Source organism: Nicrophorus vespilloides, unplaced genomic scaffold (genome assembly GCF_001412225.1).
Source record: "Nicrophorus vespilloides isolate i.1.1-1 unplaced genomic scaffold, Nicve_v1.0, whole genome shotgun sequence".
In the NCBI taxonomy this organism is placed as follows: Eukaryota; Metazoa; Arthropoda; class Insecta; order Coleoptera; family Silphidae; genus Nicrophorus; species Nicrophorus vespilloides.
Genome location: NW_017097871.1, coordinates 174,573 through 199,927, shown reverse-complemented (window position 1 = coordinate 199,927; position 25,355 = coordinate 174,573). Strand labels below are relative to the sequence as shown.

General features: G+C 31.6%; 1 protein-coding gene and 1 long non-coding RNA gene across 2 annotated transcripts in view; one reads left to right on the top strand and one right to left on the bottom strand.

Annotated features, from left to right (window-relative positions):
- LOC108561268 (protein winged eye) overlaps positions 1–25,355 on the bottom strand; it is a 52,924-nt gene that overhangs the window by 8,808 nt on the left and 18,761 nt on the right. Inside the window, exons 2-4 of the mRNA XM_017919130.1 lie at positions 13,616–13,704; positions 2,306–2,431; positions 2,049–2,204 (exon numbers count right to left, since the gene is read on the bottom strand). Of these exons, the coding sequence (XP_017774619.1) occupies positions 2,049–2,204; positions 2,306–2,414 (265 nt within the window). The 5' untranslated portion in view covers positions 2,415–2,431; positions 13,616–13,704. The remainder of the gene's footprint in view (positions 1–2,048; positions 2,205–2,305; positions 2,432–13,615; positions 13,705–25,355) is intronic.
- Positions 14,313–19,273, top strand: LOC108561269. The gene is made up of 3 exons (XR_001891006.1): positions 14,313–14,409; positions 18,968–19,017; positions 19,114–19,273. It is a non-coding gene; the product is annotated as an uncharacterized LOC108561269 (long non-coding RNA).

Here is a 25,355-nt window from a genome sequence, read left to right as displayed (position 1 = left end):
TAATAATAATAATAATAGATTTAATAATAATCTTATATAACATTCATATATATTTTTTCGTATTTAATCTCAATGCAGATTATTATTTAATATAAATTAATTATATAAATAAAGAGAGTCTTGACCTTTCAGGGTATCGACTAAATTTTTGTAGAATATTGAAAATTGATAATCAAGATATAATCAATAACTACGTGCAAATTATCAACGCAAATTTGTTTATTGCAATCGTTGATTTAAGATATTTTTATTATCATAGTATTATCTTATACAGTGGTTAACGAGCACCTCGCGTAAAATGACTCGCATAACGAGTGACGATGAGAAGAGAAGTCCCGAATTGCGTACCTACCACTTCATTTTTAAAACTTGTATTATATGTATTTTTGAATATTATCTTCGATTTTCTTTGTCATCTTTGTTTAATACGGACTATAATTTGCAAATATAACTTGTGTTTGCTGTAAATGCAAAACACAAATGTATTGTGTCCAACTATTATTGTAATATATAAACACTCTATGTTCCCTTTTTTTTATATAAACAAATATTAAAAGTATAAACAGACCTCCACCAAGTATAAATTGGAAAATAGTTTCTGGTGTTAGTGGTCATTCTAGTTGTATCTTAGTGTTGTTTGTGATCACACAATTTCCAAACATGTTACTTGTGATTTTTTTTAAAGTTATACTTTTTTTCCGGCTTGGAACGCATTATTTACATTAGTGTATATAGGAAAAACTGTTTCATTATACGAGTAAAAATCCGGAAATTTTTGAACGGATTAACTCGTTAAGCGAGTTTCCACTGTAAATGTTTTTTTTTATTATGAGTTATAGCAATTCCTAGAATTATTATTTGCTTAGAAAGATATTTAATTAATAACACATATTTAACTTTATTGACAATAAAATCATCCAGTTATTCAAAAAAAGGAATCAATTTGTATAGTATTGTAAGCAATTGATGATTGTTGATTATTAGTTGATTATTTGAACATTTAGTGAAAGTTTTTTTTAGTTTCAGAAAATTGCTAGCAAACCGTATGCTAAAAAGTGCAAACATATTCAGGACCTACCACATAGATTTAACTAAATTTAGCTTATTCGTAATGAATACTTAAGATTTTGTATATACAAATATAGAAAACAAAACGGTTGAAGTTTCTATTTACAATACCAACTAATTAGCTTAATGTGCTTTCAGCAGTTGATTATACATATTATTTATAATAGAGTATAAGTAGATACACCAACAAAAAAAGTAATATTCAGCGATTCAAGAAAGTGCTAGGCCGTGCATTTTCACGAGCTGTGAATGTAAAATAAGTCAAAGTTGAAAATAAGTTTCTTTGTAACAGGACTAATAATAATAATAATAAAAAAAAAAGTGAGTGCGTGGAGAAAGAAGAAGAGATTTAATAATTTTCTCGCGGCGTTGCCAACTTGGGAGCTTTTAGAAAGTCGCGCCCAGCGGAAGCGGCATGAATGCATTAAATATACAATATTCAGAAGAAAAAAAAAATTAGATCGGAAATTTATTTGGCTATAGGATTATTACGTGAATTTGCGAGGAAACGCCGCTCACCGGCGATTTATTATCGGGCATAAAGGGGAACCAGCTGTCATAATTGCCGTAAATTTGCGCAAACAAATTTGACATCGGATTTGTATCGGTCCACTTCCGGTGCTTAAACGCAACCACCCCCCGCAGCAATAACAGCGAGGTGATGCTATCACCACAACCTCTTTCGATCGAGTCCCGTGCGTCCCGTCCCTCAGGTGCGATGATGACACCTGTCAATAATGATTGTCTTTGCGGTTCTCGATGATGCGGAGCGGTTTGATAGTTTCCGTCGGAGACGGGCGTGGGCGAAGCGGAGGGTGATAAGGTTGCAAAAGAAATACGACAATACACAAAAAAAAGAGAGAGTGGTGGTCCGGGACGGCTGGCCGGTTTTGATAAGGGCGCACTTATCAAAAGGATGCTTGCGGTGGTGGTAACTGGAGGAGAAGCTGTAATAAGAGCTTGTGTTTGTTGAGACTTGCCTTTATGCGTGGCATGGAATGCGGTCGCGGAAGATGGCTGGATGGAGGCGGCTGCCGCCCCCGTCGTCAGCCGCCCGATGGAGCAGTGCGAGTACGTCGCATTTCCAAATGCTGACGCGCCCGGCAACAGCGAGTACAGCCCGTACTTTCCGAACCCTGCGACATAGAAGAACAACAACAACGAAATAAAAAGTGCATTCAGAGAGGAGACATCGTGGGAGCATTTTATAAGAATATGGGACGGATGGCTTGCTTACCGTCGGCCGAAAAGTTTGCGCCTGTCGGAGCCGGGGCCGGAGCTGGGGCCAAGGGCCAGAGACCGGCCCTTTGCACAGCCCCCCCGGGCCCAGCGGGGTTGCCCAACATGACCTCCAAAGAACCACCTGCAACAAACATAAATTATTATTAATAATAACCCAACAATATATTAAAAAAAAACACTTGAAAAAATGCCATTATATTCATTACAAAGTAAATGGATAATAAGAAAAATATAAATTTATAAGAAGATTAATTGCATTATTTACTGCTATACTATTTCTAAATTCCTTATTTTCTTGATAATGTACTTTTAAATTTATAACTGCTGTAATAAGTAATATTTTTATAATATCAAATTAATTAATTTTCTTCAATTAATCAGTTAAAAATAATATCATCATTATGAGTTTAACCTAGTTTGTCTTTTGCTACTAAATATTTTTTTTTATATAAAACATAAGTTTATCAGGTGTACCAACAATCACTAATGGTAATCATTGAGTACAATGTATATAAAAAAAACGAACTGACAGCTGTACTTATATGTATATATACACAATATTGTTATACTATACACAGCAGTTGGTATGCCTGGAAGACATTTTAATATTATGTCGCGTATGGTGTGAATATACTACGCTTTCGCATTAATTTGCTGCTAAATTATCATTATTTTAAAGAAAATAAAAAGATGAAAACGTAAATGAATGACAAGATCTGTGAATTTTAGTTATAAGTAAATGTGAACTTGTATAACTAAAAAGTAAATTTGTAAAATTTGTAAACAAGTTAGTTTATGTATGCAATGAAATTAATGTTTATTTACTATCAAATTATTAATTATACCTAACTTTCTGTAAATAACAATTTCATTTATTGATAATGTAGCATACTTTCAACAAAACCAATAAAACTTGAATGTTCATAATCTTGTCAATTAACAATTTACCACATAACTTAGATATAATATAAAATTAGATTGGAATAATAGAAAAAGGTTATTGACCAATATTGTTTAAAAATGTATCAAGTTAGATGAAGAAAAAAAACTATTTTTTTCTTCCTTTTTTTTATTCATTAATTTATTTTTATCGTTTTAAATCTGTTCAGTATGAATATTCATTGAAATGATTTGCAACTGGATTAACAATATCAACGTAAGGAATGATGTCAATGTCACATTGCCATTTTTTAGACATATACAAGCAAGTCTCAATGACGATGTTTAGTTTCTTTGTTATTTTATGTCTTAGATTTAATTGTGTCTGCTGTTATCTTTGAATTTAAATACAAAAAAATAAATAATTTTCATAATTAAATAATTATGATATAATCTACTCTAAGATAGAAATTATGTAACATGTATTAACTATTAAATTTATTGTTTTGTAAATATTAATACTACAAAAAAAAAAACAGAATGAATAAAATATAAATGAAATGAATATTTTTAATTACAAACATATTACGTTAAGTTCTATTTTATACCAATGTTTAATGGTTATGTATTGTTTTTTAAATTTCGAAATTTATCGTTAAATAAATTGAAAATATAAGTAATTATCTTCATGTTACAAAAAAATAATATCTCACATTAAAAAAATAAATGTACAGTGGAACCTCACTTAACGAGCAAAATGAAATGACTGGCTTAACGAGCAACGTCTCGTATAACGAGTGACGATGAGAAGAGAAATCCCGGATTGCGCGCTTGCTACATCATTTTTAAAACTTGTGTGCACATATTATGTGTATTTTTAAATATATAATATCCGGAAATTTTGAAACGGATTGAACTCGTTAAGCGAGGTCTTACTTTATTCATATTTTTCTATTTTATCTATCAAATTAAAATCAATGAATGAATTAGATTAAAATATTATGTAAAAATGTAAATTTTAATACTACAAAAAGTAAAAGTAGTTTCTGCATTATAATAATTAATTGACAAAATTCAACACACATAATAACAAATTATTTATCTGCAACACAAGTATTTTTGTAATATACGTAATATATTTATATTATTATTTTTTCAAAACTTCGCGCTTTGTTAAAATCAATGTTTAAATGTACCTGAGTGCAATTCTATGTAAATTTATATTAATGCGAAATGCGATTGAATATTTTCATATAACAGAAAATACAAATAAAATCTAAATGAATTCTGTTTAAGAAAAATGTAAATTATATTATTGATCAATTGTTTTTGTATTAACTATTTGTTCGTTTATAAATATTTGTATATAAAGCTATTTATAGGTAACAAAAAAGAATTGTATCAATAAAAAGTTAGTGTAAATAAAATTGAAATATGTAGTCCATATGAAAGCTACGAGAATTCCAAGCTTATGTAGCCGAAGTCGGGTTCCGACGGCAAAACGTACGTTCGCGCGAATGTAGAACTACAGCCTTATTATAGTATACAGGTATCCTCCGACTTACGAACTAGTTCCGTTCCAAAAAGTTGTTCGTAAGTCGAATTGGTTTGGGGGTATTTTAAAAATATACTTATCCTACCACACATTATTATGATTTTTACTTTTATATATGTTAAATTACGTATTACTGACTGCATACATTTTTTATCACTATATATCTCCTTGAGCTTTAAGAATTTTGTTCGTAAGTGATTTATTTTACTTATAATTTAAAAACAAAATTTAATTTGTGATTTATAATTTTAATTTAATGATAACTTCGTACGAATTCCCGAAAGATTAAATATAAACTTTATATAAATAATGTTTATATTGATGTTAGGTTTATTCAGTAATTCAATATTCATTTTTTTTATGCAAATAAAATACGACAAACAATTAATTAATCTAACCTAAATCCATTTATAAAATTGAAAAATTCGAAATGCGAGTTTCTACAACAAGATAAACAAATTCTTCGAACTACGCGAATGTGAAGTTTTATGCTACAAAGTTTCTTTTACAACGTAAGACAATTTAATAAACAAATAACAATTCATTATCGACTGATAACAAATGCAATTATCTCAATGTCAAATATGAATGACACTAAAAATGTAAATCGTGGATGACGGAAATGTCAAATTTATAAGGAAAAACAAAAAAAGAAATCGTAAAAATTATCTTCATGTCAAAATGCAATGATAACGATGATATTTACGGAAACATTGCTGATGTCCCCGCACATCCGCCCAATCCCGTATATGTGTACATGTGAAACGTAAACAGTTATTTATTCTCGACGTCGCCCAAAAGTAAATATTTATTTTTTTTTGGCACAAACAGTTTTTAATTTGACGATAAAAAAAAATCCGTTAAATCATCATACAAATAACATCTAACGGAGAAAAATATGGGAATGCATATGTGCATCTTTTCTCATTGAAAAAGAGTGGAGAGATGATGACAAATTCTATAATTAAAATTTTTAGACTTTAAAGTAAATATTCTTCATAAGTTTTAAATATAATTACCAATAACCGAATATAAAAATACTGAATAGTTGCCAATATTTCAAAGAAAAGTTTATTTCAGATTATTATTATAAAGTGAAAATAATACTAGGTATTTCCATAGTATTTGTTAGAAAGTCTTTCATATTGTGTTTATTGCGTAACTTACGCAAGAAGTAATGTTACATGTACTTGGTCAATTTCGCAAATACTTGAAGATCAAAATTACTTAATTATTTATATTGCTTGACTTGTACTTGCCACTTGTCATGTAACGTGTAATATATAGTAGCATAATTTGGTTACATAAATATCAAAAATTAGCTAAATAAACATGGTGTGTTATTAGAAGTTTACTTGCTACAAAATAATGTACTTTTATCTTAATTTACTAGCAGAATACTAGTAAAGTAGCATGAGGGGAAACAAGTTTATTCGTTAAATCAATTGCAATAAATTTCTGGTTCTTCCTCTTCCGTTTTTTTATGTATACCTGAACCAATTGCAATTCATTATTTTCAGTCGACGATCGAAGTTCCCCCTGATTTGCTTCTGTCATGCCGTTATGGTCATTTCCTCTTTTTTTTATACCTCTCTCACTGCTTCTTCTTCCATTCTCTTCTCGCTCACTGCGTGTTTGCCTCGTGCATTCTAGCGAGATTCGTTCATAATTAATAAAACAATAAATCAATTTCGCTTTTTCCAATTTATTGAGCGCGCTCTCAGTTCTAATACCCACGTTAATATTACAAAAAAAAAAATACAAACAGAATAACAACAAAATGGAGGAAAAGTTTACGATGTATAATTACAATCATTAAAAAAATACATTGGAAATTATGCGTGCCATTATAGATGCACACGAAGATTGGTGGACGCAAGAGAAACTTTCGTACAAATATCGTACAGATAAATGGCAGATGAAAAGCAAACTTAATTAATTTATATAATTTAATATGGCCATCGGTAAAATAGCAAACTTTATTTATCGATTGTTTTTTTTCTTCTTCTTTGCTTGCATTTTGTAAAACTGCGCAGTTGAATTAAGGTGCGCCGGCGGCGATAAATCTGTTGCCGTTCGTAAAGTTATATAAGCTGTAAATCATGACATGCAGTTGGCAATATGTGGTTTGCCAAATTGCCAACTTTTGAAAATTAACAACATTTATTAGGTCATTTGAATTTAGAAGGGCGTAAAGCATGAGGAGCATCTATTTTTGTTGCTCGAGATGAGAGCGATTTGGTCCATTTTGGTTTTAGAATACCAACGCACGCTTTCGCAAACTGTTGCGTAACTGCGGACACCCTATTTGCAGAAAGCAAAAAATAAATAAATAAAAGAGTTGCTTATAATTACGCTCGTGTGCTTGTGGAAACGGTTTAACGTGCATCGAGTGAGTTAAATGCGTATCGCTTTATTTTAATGTTGAATTCATTCACCGTGCATCTATGAAAACATGAAAATGGGGGACAATATGGAAACAAGTGTGAAACAATTAAATGTATTATGAAATGGTAATACCATGGTCAAGTTCGTTAAGCTCAAATTAACTAATGACCGGATAATTTTGATGTAAAATGCAGAAATAATATTTAAAAAAATCTAAGTTCCGTATAGCTGGACTGTAATGATTATCATCTGTTTCGTGTTAGTGGGTGGTCAATAAGTACTAAGTAGAGGTAAAAACGATCTGTGACATTAAAAAGAAGTCCTTGAGAAAATTTTCCTAAATGTCATTTTAAATTGAAATACTTTATGAAATGCTCGTATGGATGATTCCATTACGTTGAATGTTTAAAGTAGAATTGATGTACGCCATATCTCTTAGAATCAGAATCGAAATTAGAGAGATTTAGTGCGTAAATAAGATTTTACTGGTGTGGAATATACTTTATCGTGTTGTAGAGGATGAATGTGTACTATTTATTTTTTTTCTTGCTGGTTGTTGTTCTGGGAAAAAAGGGGCGAGGGTGTTCGGGGAGCAGGTATAAGAAAGAACACCTTTTCAGTTCGAAGGGGGAACCGAGAGATCCTTTTTATTTTTATTTTCGTATATACTTTGTTCACTGCGATGTCTGTGGTGTGCTCATTGTTGCGCTCCAGGTAGATAAGTTTTATCTAGTTGTCAGACGTGTCAAACGTCAGGCGATTTTCAAAATTCCCAGTGGTTAGAGAGAAGATGCGCGAGGCAGCGGCAGCATTGCAGCCCTACCATGCGAAGCTGTCCTCGGCCTGCTCCGAGATCATGGAGGACTTGTTGAGGAAGACGTTCGATGAGGAGAATCCGTTCGAGAGGTTCAAGGAGAAGGCGGAGGGTGCTGAAGATGGCCTAATGGTGGACGGTTTGGATGGGGGCTTCATGCATCCGGCGAACAGCTTCACGATACAGCCGCAGGGAGACGCGCACGAGCGCAAGGACTACGTGTCTCAGTGCCTGCACAGCATCGTCTCGAACAATAAGAACAGCAAGGGAAAGAGGACCGTCGAGGATGAGGACGAGGACAACTTCGACAGCGAGTATCTGGAGGAGCTGCGGGGCGGAGACGTCGTCGCTGAGACGGATTCCGATAAGGATCTGCCAGACGAGATCTTCTTCAGTCCGAGGATTCGTAACAAACGAAATGGTAGGATCGCGAATTGGATAGAGGCGCAGAAGATGATGTACACCCCGACTACTCTGTCCTCGGTGGAGAAGATTAACGTCGAAGTTCAGAAGAGTTTACCGGTGCTTGATAGTAGTAACCAAACGGACTTTGATCATTCCTCCGCCATCCAGACGGACGAGATATCCGGCGCGGATCCTGTGGAGACATCAAATCAGACGTCCGGTTTACAAATTATGTGTACGAAATCGACGAATGTAGAGGACGATGAAAAAGGCTTGATGATCTTCTCTAACGACAACTTCGCGGAGAGCATTGGCTTCAGCGCTGAAGGATCGCTGCAGTTTAGCAGCTACGAGGAAGACTCCTTCCAAGGATTGAACGAGATCGACGAGTTGTTGCTGATGGACGACGGCAGCAGCGGCGATTGGATGGAATTGGATGATATCTACGGACAAGGCGATGGAAAAATGCTGCCGGAGAACACCGTGACCGTCGAGGTGTCTTTCGGCTTCTGCGCTCGTCTCATCGCGATCTTCCTCACTTTGAATACCTTGCTTATGTTAAAATACCTCATAGTCGATATTATGTATTGCAATTACTCTTAAAGGTGGACCAAAAAAAAACAACAAAATCAAACAAAAAAGATACGTCGAAAGTGTGTCGACTTTGATTTGGCGTAACCTATCTCAAGGTGTCGAGCAGTATGCAGGTTCGCTGCGAAGGAAAAAAAAAGAAGACGAGCACCACGGTTCGTGTCGATGCAAGGCGAGGAGGGTTCTTTTTTTAGAAGCCCTCCTTCTTTTGAATGCTCGCTTCATGTAAACCATTTAGCGCATCGGGCATGAATTATGTATAATTTAGTCGGGGCGAATGAAGGGAAAGACGAAATGCTCTAAAATTTCCGATATTAAAGGAAGTAATAATCTTTCTTTTTACAACATACAGTTAAAAATACGGTTGCTACCGTAATTTTAGCTAAAGGGAACAACATTGCTGCCAAATATTAAAATATAATGATATCACTTTTATATTAATAAAGTTAATATTGTTGAATAGGTTAATTGATACTGTTTTCATTGATGTTTAATATTAAAAAAAGGCATCATTAAGATTTAGTAAAACCCTACTTGATCTCTCTTTAATATGGAACAATTGTCATATTTAACACTTATATTTTACTTGCTTCTAAATAAAAAACTATATAATTTTTAATTAAATACTAATTTCATGAATGCGTTATAAATGATAAACATAAATAAAATGAAGAAATTTATACCAGTTATGTATTGTAAATAGGCTGCATTCATAATAAGTAAAACAATAGAAAAAATCCAAAAAGAGCGAGTCTCGGCAGGAGGAAAACTATCATCATCGTGCTAAGTGGTAGCGTCAATAAGCACCGAAGGGGAGGTAGAAATTGGGCTATAAAGAACAAAGAAAGGTAGCATGGGAATTTGTATAAAACGAACGGGTGTATCTAATCTTGAACTATTTAAAATAACGTGGCGGTAATGTATTTCTCAAATAATCAACTAAAACGAAACATATTTTAATGATCAATTTAACATCATATAACAGTGGAACCTTGCTTAACGAGCTTAATCTAAAATTTCCGGATTTTTACTCGTATAATGAAACAATTTTTCCCATATAAACTAATGTAATATACGACAATGCGTTCCATTTTGCGAGTCATTTTTCATAAAATTTATTTTTATCGTTATGCGAGGACACTCAAAAACAATAAAAAATATAGATAAAACAAAAAATCACTAATATAACTGCCATAATTCTACAATCAAATTAAGAAAGTAAATTCTGAATATGAATGCATATCAAATCTGTTTTTTTGTACAAATTAATTAATGAGAAATTATACTATGAAATCAATATAATGATTGATTAATTAATTATTTATATGAGATTTTATTGTCATTCCAATATATTTCCTACGTAATTTATAATTTAATTTAAATATACGTATTTTATATATTAATGGTATGTAATTTTATTATGTTGTGTATTGCGTGCGACGCCGGCATTTGGCATCACGGTTAATGCCCTTTTGTTCTTAATTCATTTGCAGTATAAGAAAAAAAAATATATGATTTTTTTCATTATATTTTGAAATCGCAATCTAGTTTTTAGTCTCGCGATTATTTATTCAAGAATTGTAATTCATGATTTTTCAGTTTAGGTTGTCATTAATAATATAAAATAATAAATAATATTTATTAACTTTTCATTCTAAACACGTAAAGCATTTTTTTTTTAATTTATAGTAGTAGTAAAATAAGATAAATTATAAAGAGACGAAAAACCTATTGTTAACTATGTTTTTATAAAGACTATTTCAATTATTATATATGAAAATGATATTGAATTATGTTATTGATAATTCTAACTTTATTCTATCGTAATTTTTATTTATCCAATATAGCAAGTGATAGATTCAGTTACTACTAGATTAGTAAACAGTAAAATCATTATAATCATTTAAAATATTAAGCATTATTTATGAATGTAACTAAACACAAGTTTAGTAATTAGATTTAAAGTTTATAATAATCTGTTTTATTAGACTCAAATTTTATTTAATCTGAATTAGTTTATGTCGATTTTATAGGGCAACTAATAGCCGAATGGCTAAGTAGCCCTACCCACGATTCCGTGGGCGCCTGTTCGAATCCTGGTCAAGCCAGGCCCTTTGTGTGCCATCTTGGTGCTTGCAGCAGCAATAGGGCCATCGTTCATCATGAATGTACAGTCAAATGAAAGAGGTTCAGCATATGGACCTTCAGCCAAGACAAATGTCTACCGCCATTAGATATAATTAATTTTCACAGTAATAAGAATGTAAATTAAATATATTACGACATAATAAAATAATATATTGATTTTATAGCTAGTTATACTCTAATAAATCAAAATGTTTGAATCTTTACCTTGCAAAAATAATTTTGTATACTATATTTTTAACATTTAGACGTTTTTTTTTCAAACCGGACTGTAGTGAATCCGCTTTATTGAGCAAAATAAATTTAGTCAAAATTCTTAAAATATCATTTTACTTTTGAGAAGACTTCATATTTTTTTCCACACAATTGATCAGATTTCGTTGTTCCAATAATCTTATATTGATTCATTATTATGTTATTATTTCTCCACTTTCCAAGCACTAAGATATTATGTAGTTAGAATTACAGAAAATGGTACAATCTTTCAGGCTATTTGAATCTTCTTAGGAAATTGTTGTCCAAAATAATGTCCAAATTAAGCATTTAATACTAATAAACTGTTCGATACTCAGTTTAATTCCATGATTAAAAATACGAAACTTGTTTTCTCTAGTTAACTGTCACAATTCTAATGTATCCTTTGTACAATGAATTAGTGAACTATTTCGGTTAGTATCAGAACTAAACATAAGCATTCTAAACTGTTCAATACCAGTTGCGGTTGTCACAAATAAGTATACAGGCATCAAAACTTCGATATAACAAAGCCCGAGATTTCAAGCAGAATTGAAGTTATCCAGATGACTCAATTTGAATACTGTCTATAAAGAGTATGTTTGAAATTTATTGTGTGCAGAAGATGATAGTTTTTAAGTGGAAGACAAAATTTAAATACAAAGATCGTGTCAACAACTAAAGATTTAAAAATAGGTGCTTCAATTACATTGAACATGTTTTTTAGTGTAAATGATTCTGATATAGAACGAAGTTTTATTGTTGAGCGATCGGCACAAAATCGCACAAAAAAAATATTTGAATTTTTATAAAATCTTACATATAACAAATAACTTTGTACAATACATTACACTTAGAAAATACATAAAAGATTTTCGAAATACATGAGAAAGTGCAACCAAACTAAATAATTAAATTACACATGGAATTTTTTTTTAAAACATTTCATTTCTCATTGTACATATGGAGAAATTTTCAAAATGCACATATATAATTCACTGCTACTCATGTTAATCCATCTTCTTTTGATGAATTGGTTCAAAATCGTTTGAGCAGGCACACTGATAGAAAACATTACAATAGTGCCAACACTGTTGAATTTCATATAGCGCATAAAAAATCGCACAAAAACAGTTTCTACTGCATTGGCAATTAATTGTTCAATGAAACAGAGATAATCATCTTTTGATTATAAAATGTGAATTCACTTTGTCATAGTTTCGTATGTAAGTAGTTTGTATTGACTGTTTGTATTGAGTTTTAATAAAACTCTTCCATGTTAAAAAAAGGTTTCCAATTTTTTCACGAAAGAAATATATACCCATTCTGGCCATTTACTGGCGTATTATACCTCTGAAAAAATGTTCCTGGAATGCATCCTTTTCGTTAAGCGTGGAGGTAAGACTTTAGTTTATTATGAAAATTATATTCAAAAGTCTTCAAACAAACTGTTAAATATATTTATAAGGAAATATAATAAATGCATTATGAAAAAAGAAAAAAAATATATGATTTGAATGAAGTAAAATTGGTTACAATCAGATTTTGTTTCTATTTTGCTGAGTGTAATGGTTAGTAATGAAATTATATGCATTATTCGAGAATTACCCGAGTTATATATGGAGTAGAATATGGTAATTCTTGTAGGACACTTATATAAAACGGATTATATTCAATACAGTAACAAATCAAATAATTTTTGTCTTTTTGAATAATATATCTTAGTCAATCTAAAGAAAATAAAATGGAAATTAAATCCATGGCATACAATTCTCGAGGTCAAATAGTATGTAAGAGTATTTTACTTCTTATAATTTTCTCGAGTAATTTTGCGTATTCAAGTATTTCATAAAATTATGCAATATTATTGAAACATAATACTCTATACTGTGGAACCTCGCTTAACGAACACCTCGCATAACGAGCATTTCGCTTAACGAACAAAGTGAATTGTAAGAAAAATGACTCGCTTAATGAGCGACGTTTCGCATAACCGGCGACGAGAAGAAGAGAAGTCCCGGGTTGCGTGCCTGCTCTTCATTTATAAAAGTTGTACACATGTGTATTTTTGAATATGCTTCACTATACGAGTAAAAATCCGGAAATTTTGGAACGGATTAAACTCGTTAAGCGAGGTTCCACTGTATATTTTTATTTATTTATAATAAATGTGGTTTATTATTCATTATTTCTTTAATTACATTAAATTCCTTTGTTAATTACTTAAGCAAAGATAAGAGTTGAGAGAAAGGAAATAAGGAAGATAACGAATGTTAATGCAGTTATATTATTACCTTATCCGTTGAGGCCACGCGGAGATGAGGCAACTGCGGTCTTCAGCATGACACCTCTGCAAAGGAGTGAACGAAAAACTGCCGGAGCCCTGTAAAAGAAGAAAGAAAAGAAACGAATGAGTATTTTCAATCAATCGAGAGGATAGCGAATAGAGTTGGCCATGACTTCCAGCGTAACTTATATTTAAATTTTCGCTTCTTTTTTTCTGAGTTGGCCTCATCGTCTCGTATTTACTTACGACGCTCGGCCGTAAAGGATTTCGCATTTCAAATATAAAGTGTATAAATAAATATGTGCGAGCGAGACGAAGTGTGCGGAAAAAATGCGGATTTAATTTTCGCTTCGTTTTTTATTATGTATTGCCGAGACTTTTCGGAAGATGAAGGAAATAGAAAAAAATGAGTTGTTGTGTATGTTTTGGTTATTAGGCGAGAAAGATAAATGGACCGTGGTGTAGAGAGAGATAGATATAGAGAGCTGGAGGTCTCTGTTACGAAACGGAGCGCGTCGCGACGCACCTGCTCGACGGGCGTCTCGCGGCGCCTCCGCCAGCGCAAAATAAACGCAGAAAAATAATAAAAAAAGAAAGTATAGTACCGTTCCCCACCAGGAATCTTCACATCCAACAGAGATGAATGTATTCGGTATTTTAATGCGTGGAATAACATTTACTCAAGATTATATTTTCAGGGAAGACTCCGCAAAATGCGCAATTTAAAGTTGGTCATATTGCATCTTAGGCAAGCATTGGCTATTCATACACACACACATACACATATATTATGTTTCTGTGGTAAGTAACAGTTATTACAAATGCTGCGCGATGATTAAAATGCAAAAATTACACATTGCAAGACTCGAGAAGTTGAAAATGAAATTTTCTAAAGAACTATAATTATAATGAAGTTCTCTTGCTTTTATCTGCGCACAGCATTCTTTTTTTATTTCCTAACAAGAAAAATAAAGAACAAACGATTTTTAATAACTCAACCGGAAAGTCTATATTTCTAACTTTGAATGCAAATACAATTGGCTTCTTTAGCTTCTCTGTTTTAGTCAAGCATTTGAAGAGATTACCTACAAGAATGACCAAACATAAGCTATTTTTTAATTGAATTGACTAGGTGATCGGTAACATGACGTTGCAAAGTGAAGATGATACATTTGGTAACTTGGACAAGTGGCATCAACTTAAAGTATTTTTAATAAATAATTGTATACCAATTACACTACTGAGAATACGAACTTGATATGTTTTGTTTATGGTTTTCTTAACCTCTTAATGCAGAATGTACCTACAACAGTATGCAGGAGAAAACAATATTTTCAAGCAATGATCGGGTGTAGCATATTTAGTTCATTCCTATTTTAAAATATACACATGCTGCCAACTGTTAGTGTAACTAGAAGAGTTAACAGTACGTAATTGATAGTTAATATGCAAGTTAAATTTTTATGAATTAATTCCGGCGTTAAGAGGTTAAAATTATTTTCAATATTGTCATTCAAAAAGAGGGCATGCTTAGCTAACATGTGAACAACTTAAATTATGTAACTAACATAAGTCATAACGAGCATAATCCGTTCCAAAATGTCCAGATTTTTACTCATACAAACTAATGTAATATACGATAATGCGTTCCATTTTCAGAGTCATTTTTCTTACAATTTACTTAGCTCGTTAAGCGATATGCTCGTTATGCGAGGTGCTCGTTAAGAGAGGTTCCACTGTATTTTAAAGAGTTAAAATATTACCCAGTATTAAGAAAAAGTATATATAATGCTGAATTTTAATTACGCAATACTTTCAAAGTAATTTGTCAAGTATAGCGTAATACATACGAGATTGTCAAGAGTCGCAACAAACAAACCTGATTTACATTCTATTGTTTGAATACGGTTGATAGAAATAGGTTAGTGGTCAGCAGGAGTGTTACTTCTTAACAATTACAGATACAATTCATAAATTGAATTGATTGGTAAGGTGAATTGTTGAGGAGACGTAGAAGAGTTAAGAGATATAAATAATCATATATACAATAGACTATTGAAACATCTCATCAGTTGTCAACTGGCCTTGTCATTTTTGACAGAAATCATATGTTAATGATTAGCAAACACATTGCACGTGGGTAATGAAGGTGAACATACATTGCGCGTCTCGTTTATTGGCTTTATAAATTTGACAGAATAACTTTACACCTAAGAAAAATGCAAATGACCTAAGTTAATTTTCTTAAATAATTAATACTGATCATATTTTCATTACCTGCTATTTAAAAAAAAGTTAGACAATTTGTGACCGTTATCTTTTTGTTAGTTTGGTATAATTGCTGATGGCCTAATTAATATTGAAATTGATAATTATAAACAGCTCCATCTATAATCGAAAGTTCAGATAAATTAGTCTTCTATTTGTAAGAACTGATATATTAAAAATCAAAATAAATGAACAAATTAATATTCGTTTAACAAAGTCATAATAGTTACAAAACAAAATCTATAATAGAAGCAACATTTGTCTAAATATCTAAATATAAATATCGTTTAATTTGATTGTTAAATCTAATAACGTCCAACATTTTCTGAGTTCTGCGTAGCATTATCAACATAAAAAGTATTTTTATAAACGTTATTTAGATCATGGAAATTCCCGGTATGGTATTAAGTGTTGGTTAACTAATGATCGTTCTAATTTGACAATGACGTTAATGAAACCAATAATGGTGTTTAACTACTCATTTCCTAAGCAACTGATGAAATTTACCCAATTGTGCCCAATTCATGATTATAAAATAACACTAGCAACGTGTGTCTCAGAGAGTACTTGGATATAATACTATTACATAAAAGAGAGTATGTTTTATTTGAGTTGCAAGTCTTAATACTGAACAATAACATAACGGATACTGATTAATGAACTACGAGATACTTTTTAAGTATTTCCAGCAACTTGTTACATGGATAGTATTTTGTAATAGTACTATTGCAGAAAGGAAGTTAATACTTAAGATTTATGTCAATGTTAAGTATTAAGACTTGATTAATGTACTACGCAATACTTGTCATAACAAAACAAACTAGTTTCGCAAGACAAACTGGACATAATATAATGTAACACTGCAAGTACTTGTTTGCGTTGTCAAATATATTTAAATAAAAAAATAATATCTCATCAAGTGTGTAATCACTGGAATTTATTATATAAGTATAGTTATATAAAATATTTTTATTAATTATAATTTAATATTTATTCGGAACTTAGATAAGTTAATATAAATATTTGCGATGATTATGATTTTTTTTTCACACAGAGTAAATAAATAAATTTGCGCCATCTATGTGGATACAAATAAGTGCGAAACTTAAGTTCATGAACATCAATTCAAATGCCATTCATTATTAATGTAACAAGTTAACTGCAACGTAATTTATTATTTAAATCTGTGTCCGCAAAGAACTTACGTTTATTACTAAACGCCATTTGTTGTGGCAATACTTACTGTCACAACACACAAAATTGTTTATTTATAGGAACGTTTCCCAAGGGGAAAATTTTAGTTTGAGAGAAGTTTATCTTTGAGTCCATATAGTGCTGCATCCACACTATTCGTAACATGATAGTTTATATAATAAATGTTTTTAAAGCGTACCAACTACTATGCACACATTGGAAGCATAGTGCGGAATTTCAGGTCGGTTCAATTTCATTGTCACCGGACTCCAAGATAACTCAAGAGTGTGGATGCAGACAACAGCATTAAAAAAAGCTTTTCTATAAAACTACTTTAATGGAATATAGGAAAGTTACAGCCGAATGATGCTTCATAATATATTATTATTTGTTCATTTCGAGAAGATTTACTTTTATTTGGATTACTTTTTTTTCAGAATGCATTTTTTTTAATATGATTTATTGTGACAATTTATGTTTTTTGTGTCTCTGGGTGGAACGACTTGATGGATAGCCGTTTGGTTGCATTGTAACTAATAAAGATTATTATAGGAAAGTTAAAATATATTAAGCGTTATTCTTTAAAATAAACTTTTGGTAGAGGTATGTACAGTAAAAACTCGCATAGTGCGACATTGATCAATGCGGATTCACTATAGCACTGGATATTGGTGAAACCGATTACCAGCAATATGCAAGGAATTACTATATTTAGTTTCCTTTAAACTTTAAAATTGTTTAATAATATACACGCTATAAACATATTTTTTGCAAGTTGCAGTTTCTTTTTTATATCGACTACTCAAATCTTGCCGTTGCGTGATCCTTCTGCTCCCGAGTAATTCGATAATACCATCCGGAGGAGATAGAAAGTTGACTTTCAACCGCGTCCGAGTGGCCAATTAATGCGTATTAATATATAATGCGAGAGCTGTGAAAGGAAAACGAAGGAATGGAACGAACAAAACGAAACGCGGACGAGAATGAAACGTGCTTTTATTGCAATATCTACTTATTTCGATATTCCCGGCAGAATGTTTAAATATGCAAATGTGTTTGCAATACGTTCATGCCATTAAAATCCCGTTAATTAATACATTGGTTCTCTGCACACTTTTTTCCCGACATATTATAATATCACAATTGCAAATTATCTTTCGCAATTTCAATTTTATATTTACTTGTCAAATTGTTATATTGTTATTAGACAGTTTTATAAACATTTTTTCCAGTCTGTCTGTCTGTCATTAATATTGTTGATAATTACGAAAAAATAAGTACAAAATTTAAACGATTATCTTAACTCATCTTATACTGCTGATGTTGTTTTATGACTCAATATTAAAATGTAATGTGTTGACAAAAAAAGGTTTGACATAAATATGACTCAATGGTTGGTAACACTTTTTTTCTGCTATTGAGTCACGAACTTTATAGTACATTGTCATCTAATATAATTCTTTTAACCAATTTGATTTTAATATGAATTTATAAGTTTTATGTAAAATCTGGTGTTTCAATTGAGTAATAATTTTAACTAATATTTAATTATTTTAGCACTATACACGTCAGTTTGACTAGATGACATTTGTTCATAAGTCTTACTATAAACTGTAGTTCTTAGATTTGAGAAATTTTAAATATACTTCATTATTTGAATGTAATAATTTGGCTCAAAATAAAATGTAAGCTTCTGTCAAATTGCAGTCAAATTTTGACATAAATTAGTGTTTCAAATAAATGACTTTAACTTATAATCATAGTTCAATGAAAATACAATAAGATAATTGTCAAAAAAAAATGAAACAATACATTATAGGCAAACAATAAATCACGAAATTATAAGATCATCTTACACTACAGAACTTGATAACTAAACAAGTGGTTCAAATTGCAGGTATAATGCGGAGAGCATGGCAATTTGTTATATACACTACGCAACAGTTGGTAATACATTTATATTTTTCATACGTGTTAATGAATCGCTCGATTTTTGAAGTAAATGCGATATTTCATATATTCGTCATCGATTTTCTTGCTTAGGAATGATGTAAATCCCATCAGAGTATGAGGATTCTCGTCACCCTCAATGCATGGGAAATTGGACAGGCAGCAGCGCATGGAGAAGGGAGAAGGCCAAGAGCAAAGCGGAATCCACGACCCTTCCATGCTCACAGCAACCACACCTTGTGCGATATTTGGAATTTTGGGGGATGATTTGAAACGAAATCAGCAAAAATAACTTTCTGCGAATGAAATTTATTTTTAGGGTTCCACAATAGAGGCACGTTCGTTTCATTTAAGCATCGGTGGTTATTATTAATCAAGGGAAGGGAAGAGCAGTCGTTACGACCTTTTTGGAAAACAATTTCAGACAGACAAGCATCGGCCGCCCATCGGACGTGACCTTGAAGTGTTTTCAGCAATACAACAATTGCCAATTCCTCTTATCGAAATTTAATCCTAATATTTGGTTTGATTAGTATGTGATATTTATGAACAATTTAATGAGTTGTAATAAGATATAAGTTTCAAACTGAAAGTACATTTAAAGTAAACATTTTCCTTATATTTTATTTCTAAATCTTTATTCGCTGTATTTTTTTATCCAATGTATTTTGTTCTTACAACATACTTATGCGATTTCATCATCTATTCAATATTTTTCAACTTTCCCAACTCAAGATAAAGTACTTTAACAGAATGATCTACTACAGAGTAACAAGTTATAAAGAAGCCAATGTTCGACAACTTATTGAAAGATACACTTCACTCACAACGATCAAAATGAACGATTTTCCTATTACCTGGACTTGAGATGAGAAATGTATTAAAAGCACTGTACTGCTTCGTGTTTATCTTAGAATCAATAATTGTCGAAGTATATTTTGTTTGAGTTTAAGACCAGAGCAAACTTGCCTTATCGTCTTTCCGGCTCGACAGATAACTACAATCAATTAACTTAATCGTCTATAGTTATATATTATTTATATAAGGAAATTGCTGTAACAGAAAAGATGAAAAAAATAATTACAGTTAAATTTAACATACAATTTGTCGCATTACAGAAATAAAATAATAATAGTTATTATGATATAACTATAGCACTGTTTCTCAACCTTTTATCACGCTGTTTGTAGATGTACAGCGAACCAATTACTAAGTGTATTTCCCCAGTTCCTCGCTAAGGTGACAACTGTCATTTCAAATTATTAATAACAAAAATAATTGTCAAAATTGTCTTTTTTTTTTCTAAAAATAATTCATAAAAATTGTAATAAACCCGAAACATTTGCTATTTAAATTGAATCTTTCAGTCCGTGTCCGAAGGTCACGCAATCGATGTCATTAATATTGTTCCTGGATTCACGCTGATAATGTTCGCTGTCGTTGATGGCATTGAACGTATTGATCTTGTCCGAACGTTTACTTCCACACAAAACTAATTCAAACTTAATTAAATGAATTACTATTACTTATCTGCTCTCCCGCAACGAATGAAATTAATTCGCTCCGAAGGTCCGAAAATTTATAATTTACATAGTGAAACCGTCGTATCGTGCAAATATATAGTAGCATGTAATGTGAGTAACAAACATAAATGGGCTTTGATGTAATATTTTTTTATTACATTTGTATTTTCTACTTCAATTATTTAGAAGTCCACGTACACAATTCCGCGGGATGGCGCTGCAATCAAAGTTCTAAAATGTATAATTTACATATTGAATTCGTCATATTGTGCAAATAGTACAGAGAAATGCGTCTTGTTATATTAATTTTTCAACGGGTTCGTGTTTTCTTGTTTAATTATTTAAAAGTCCACATACATAGTTCCGCCAGATGGCGCTGCAATCAAAGATCGAAAATGTATAATTTACATAGTGAAACTGGCATATCGTACAAATAATATGCAGTTTAACTCGTATAGTGAAACATATTAAAAAAATACACGTAATATGTGTACACAAGTATTAAAAATGTAGCAAGCGCGCAATCAGGGACTTCTCTTCTCAACGTCACTCGTTATGCGAAATGTCGCTCGTTAAGCGAGGCTCCATTATATATAAAATGCGCATTTGCGCAATAATGAATTTCTAATGAGATTTAAGAATAATTTGTCAAAATTACAGATATATTATAATTTGTAATAAAAAAAATAAAATAATAATTTTTTAATTTAATTTTGGTGACCTTCCAATTTAATGCGAATAAATCTAATAGAAAAAGGATATAATTTGTTAGAGTAAAACCACGCGCATTTGGAAAATAACACAGACGAAGGATTTTGTGGAGAGGCAAAAAAATCCATTTTTACGTCGTAAAGTGTGAAATATAAAAATGAAATATTGTAGTTTGTATGGTCGGGATTGAAATAATTAAACTTCTTTAAAGTGTCAAAAATAAAAGAAGTAAACACACTAGATTTAAAGTAACCTTACTCAAGGGCATTAACAGTTAAGAAACCCGAGCCTAATGCTATTGTGACTAGAATAATTCATTCTACTTGAGTGTCCCACTCTATGGGGACTCATTTGGGCGAGGTTGCGGCTGGATAACAGCTGCGAACGGAGAGATGCAGCGAGACAAATTCGAGCCTCTAATCCTACCTTTAATTTTAACATTAACTTTCCCATCTTCCGCGTAAATCTACGCACGTAACTTGTCCGCAATCTCCTATTGTTTTTTTTTCGTGATATTCAAATGCGAGAGCGTTAACCGAAGGAACGCTCTCACACTGCAAATAAATTAAAATATACAAAGAATAAATAACTATTATATTCATACTTATATAATGTAGCTAATTACTTACATTAAATTCACTTATTTATACTTAATTACAAGTTTACATCATAAAAATATACTTCCATAGACTCGGATAAATTGAGATTAATTATCAATTACATTTATATTCGCAGTTGTTATTTTTAGGTAAAATCATTGAAAAATGAAAATAAATTTAGAGGTAAGTTACTTTGTATTTTCCTTTATGTAACACATATTTATGTATATGATCTTCAGTAAACGGTCCTATATACAGGATATTTTGGTATTATAATGAATCTAAGTTTATATAATTCTCCAGCAACAACAACAAAAAATATGATAAAGGGATTAATAATACATTCATATCCCTTTTAACGCCGAGGGTAATGTATTAATGAGTAACAAACGCATTATATAAACCTTCATGTTCAGAGTATTTCAAAGCCGTGAGGAATTTCGTTCGTCGCTGGGGTTCTTATCAATGCCACTTCATTAATGTTTTGTTCCGCCTCAAATCCTAGGACATAACTTCTTCCACTCTCTTACTTTCGCGCAGTTTAAAGTTACTAAAGTCGCTCTATGTAATTTTGTCAAGTATCGTGTTTCCTTTAGAATAAGTTTGACTTTTTGGTTAGACTTTTTGTTTTATTATTTAAAATAGTAGAAAATTCGTGAAATTACATATTACATATGTAATTGCATATTGTTAGATAACATCTATGATTGAATGATTTGTACTTTATTGAAAATATTTACAGTTTATTGTTTATTTATTTTGCTTAATATCGAGTATCCTTTCAAATATGTATAATTTGGTGTTATTGAAAAACAAAATGAAACTTTTTTTAAAGCCACTTTGATATTATCTATAATTCAGCCAAGTTTTGCGATGTTTATTCATGTGTGTTTCTCAGTCTAAAACTTGCTGTAGAACGGAAAACTTTTGTTGAAAAATTTCTATAGTTAAAAATTAACTTTACATTTTAAAATGCGGACGAGTATGTGAGAAACGCTCGAATCGAGGATATTGAAACTATTTTTTTTTATTTCTATTTTCCATATGTCTATAAAATTATTTATAGTTAGTCTACTGTCTCATGAAATATTATCAAATTGATATTAGCAAAAAAAAAATTAAAAAAAATCAAATCAAATTTCGTAACATTTAGTGTTAATTTCGCAATTTACATTTATTGCAATAATCATAAAAAGTAAACAAAAATAAAAACATATTCATAATTCTTTTTATGATAGGAAGAAATATTGCGAAAGACAACTGACCATAGGTCTTATAGTTTTATTTCATTTATTTAAAATGTTCACGAAATGGTGTTACTATCTAATTAGCATATTTCTGATAAGTCTACGATTTGGAAATAATTAAAAAAAAATATTTTCCACAGTTTTTCTTAGAATAGTTTTTTTAGTGATTATTTTATTTAAATAGGGATCTGAGAGGAGTTCGAAGTACCGCATATAATTGAATCAATTTGGTTGATAATCAAAGGTTGCTTTTCTTTGTAATAGAGTAGGGGGAGGCAACTGGAAAAACAAAAGTGTTCCGTTGTTGCTTCCTCTCTTGCGTCGTTCTTGTTCACCCACAGGTTTCTCCTTCTAATTTCTTTCTCCCCTTAAACGAAACTGAAACGTGTGTTTTGAGCGATTATGTCATGCCGAGTGAGATGTGGAGGCAGCGAGAGAGCAAGAGAATGAACGGTGAGGCGAGGGGCAGGGTTGAAGGCGACGGACGTGGCGTTCTCTCGCTCTTCCTTTCGTACGCGGGGAAGAGGTTCTCTCTCATTCACGTGCGCTTCTCGAAATCGGACAAGTGAAGAGCGAGGGTACTTGAAATAATAATAAGAAGGAGAAGAAGAAGTAGAAGAAAAAGGAACGCTCGGGAAGGTCAACGCGAGAGATTATTTATTTTAGTGCCGGTTTTCGAAGATACTTCTCGCGGGGACTCGAAGCTGCAGGAGGCGGCGGCTGCGGCGGCAGCAGAGGTGGAGGACGGGGGCGGCGGACGCGAAGTCGCGCTTGGACCGGCTTTAAGCGAACTCCTCTCGATTCCGAGAGATCCCCTTTAACGAGAACGCGCGGATCGACTCTCTCTCCTCACTGCTTGCATCTGCATTTTCCAAATACTACCAACTTGGAATTATTTATATACTGAACGCACACACACACTCATCCATACGTACACACACACACACCAGTGGGCACGCATTTAGAGCGACGCCGGTTATTATGACACACATTATTATATGACTTCTACTCGGCTCGTTTGTTTTTCATCGTTTGTCGTCCTTTTTTTTTTCTTCATCTCATTTCTTCGTGTTCTTTTCGGCTCCTAGGAGGAAAACTAGATCAAGATGTTGGCTCTTCTAGGGGCCAGGCCTCGCGCTTCCCTGCGACTACTTTCTTCTATTCATCTTTCAACCCACAAATGCTTCTCAATTAACGTTTTACAAATTTACAAGCAGGCCATTTGCCATCGGGAACCTCCCAGATTCTACATCCATCTTAAGGCAATCAAATAATTAATTAGTACCTGAATTCATAAAAAAAAATATATATTGGTACTGATTCAATCAATGCGGATTCACAAAACATAATTAAATTTAGATGAGCAAAATAAATTGTATAAAATAGTGTACAGTCACGTATCTTTTTGTGCCATTTATTTTTATGCAGTTTTAAAGTCCTCGTTTAGTCCGGTTTTAAACGGTCCGCGATATTGACGGAAATGATTTTCGCACTATACGAGTATGTACTTTATTTCTTTAGTTATTACTTTCGTCTGTTACAAGAAAAAAATATTATAAAAAAGACAAATATATTTTAAATATTTGAATGAAATTTGTAAACAGTGGAACCTCGCCTAACGAGTTTAACCCGTTCAAAAATTTCCGAATTTTTACTTGTATAGTGAAACATATTCAACAGTACACATAAGATATGTACACAAATTTTAAAAATGATGTATCAGGCGCGCAATCCGGGACTTTTCTTCTCATCGTCACTCGTTATGCGAAACGTCGCTCGTTAAGTTAAGCGAGACATTTTTCTTACAATTCATTTTGCTCCTTAAGCGAAATGCTCGTTAAGCGAGGTCCACTGTATTTCTAAATTTCAGATTTTTAAAAAATAATAAGAAATGTGTTCGGGCAGAAAGCTTGAGTCCAATAAATAAATCATAAATAAAATGAAATCATGATAAGAAACGAATCCAATTCGCCAAAATATATAGGTTTTTTTTTTGTCTGTATATTATTTAATCACGATATATAATTTAACAAATTCTTAAAGCAATAAAAAATACAAACAGCTTTATATTTTCAAACATTGCAGATTGTTAAAAATAGCAAGTAAAGTGATATTTCATAGATATTTATTTTTCGGTAAATAAAACATAAGATATTATTAAATTTTTAAAATTAGAATATAAAGAAAATTTAGTGTTTTCGTTCTTAGTGTAGTCAAATAATTTACAAAATAATCTAAGGAATAAATATGCTTTA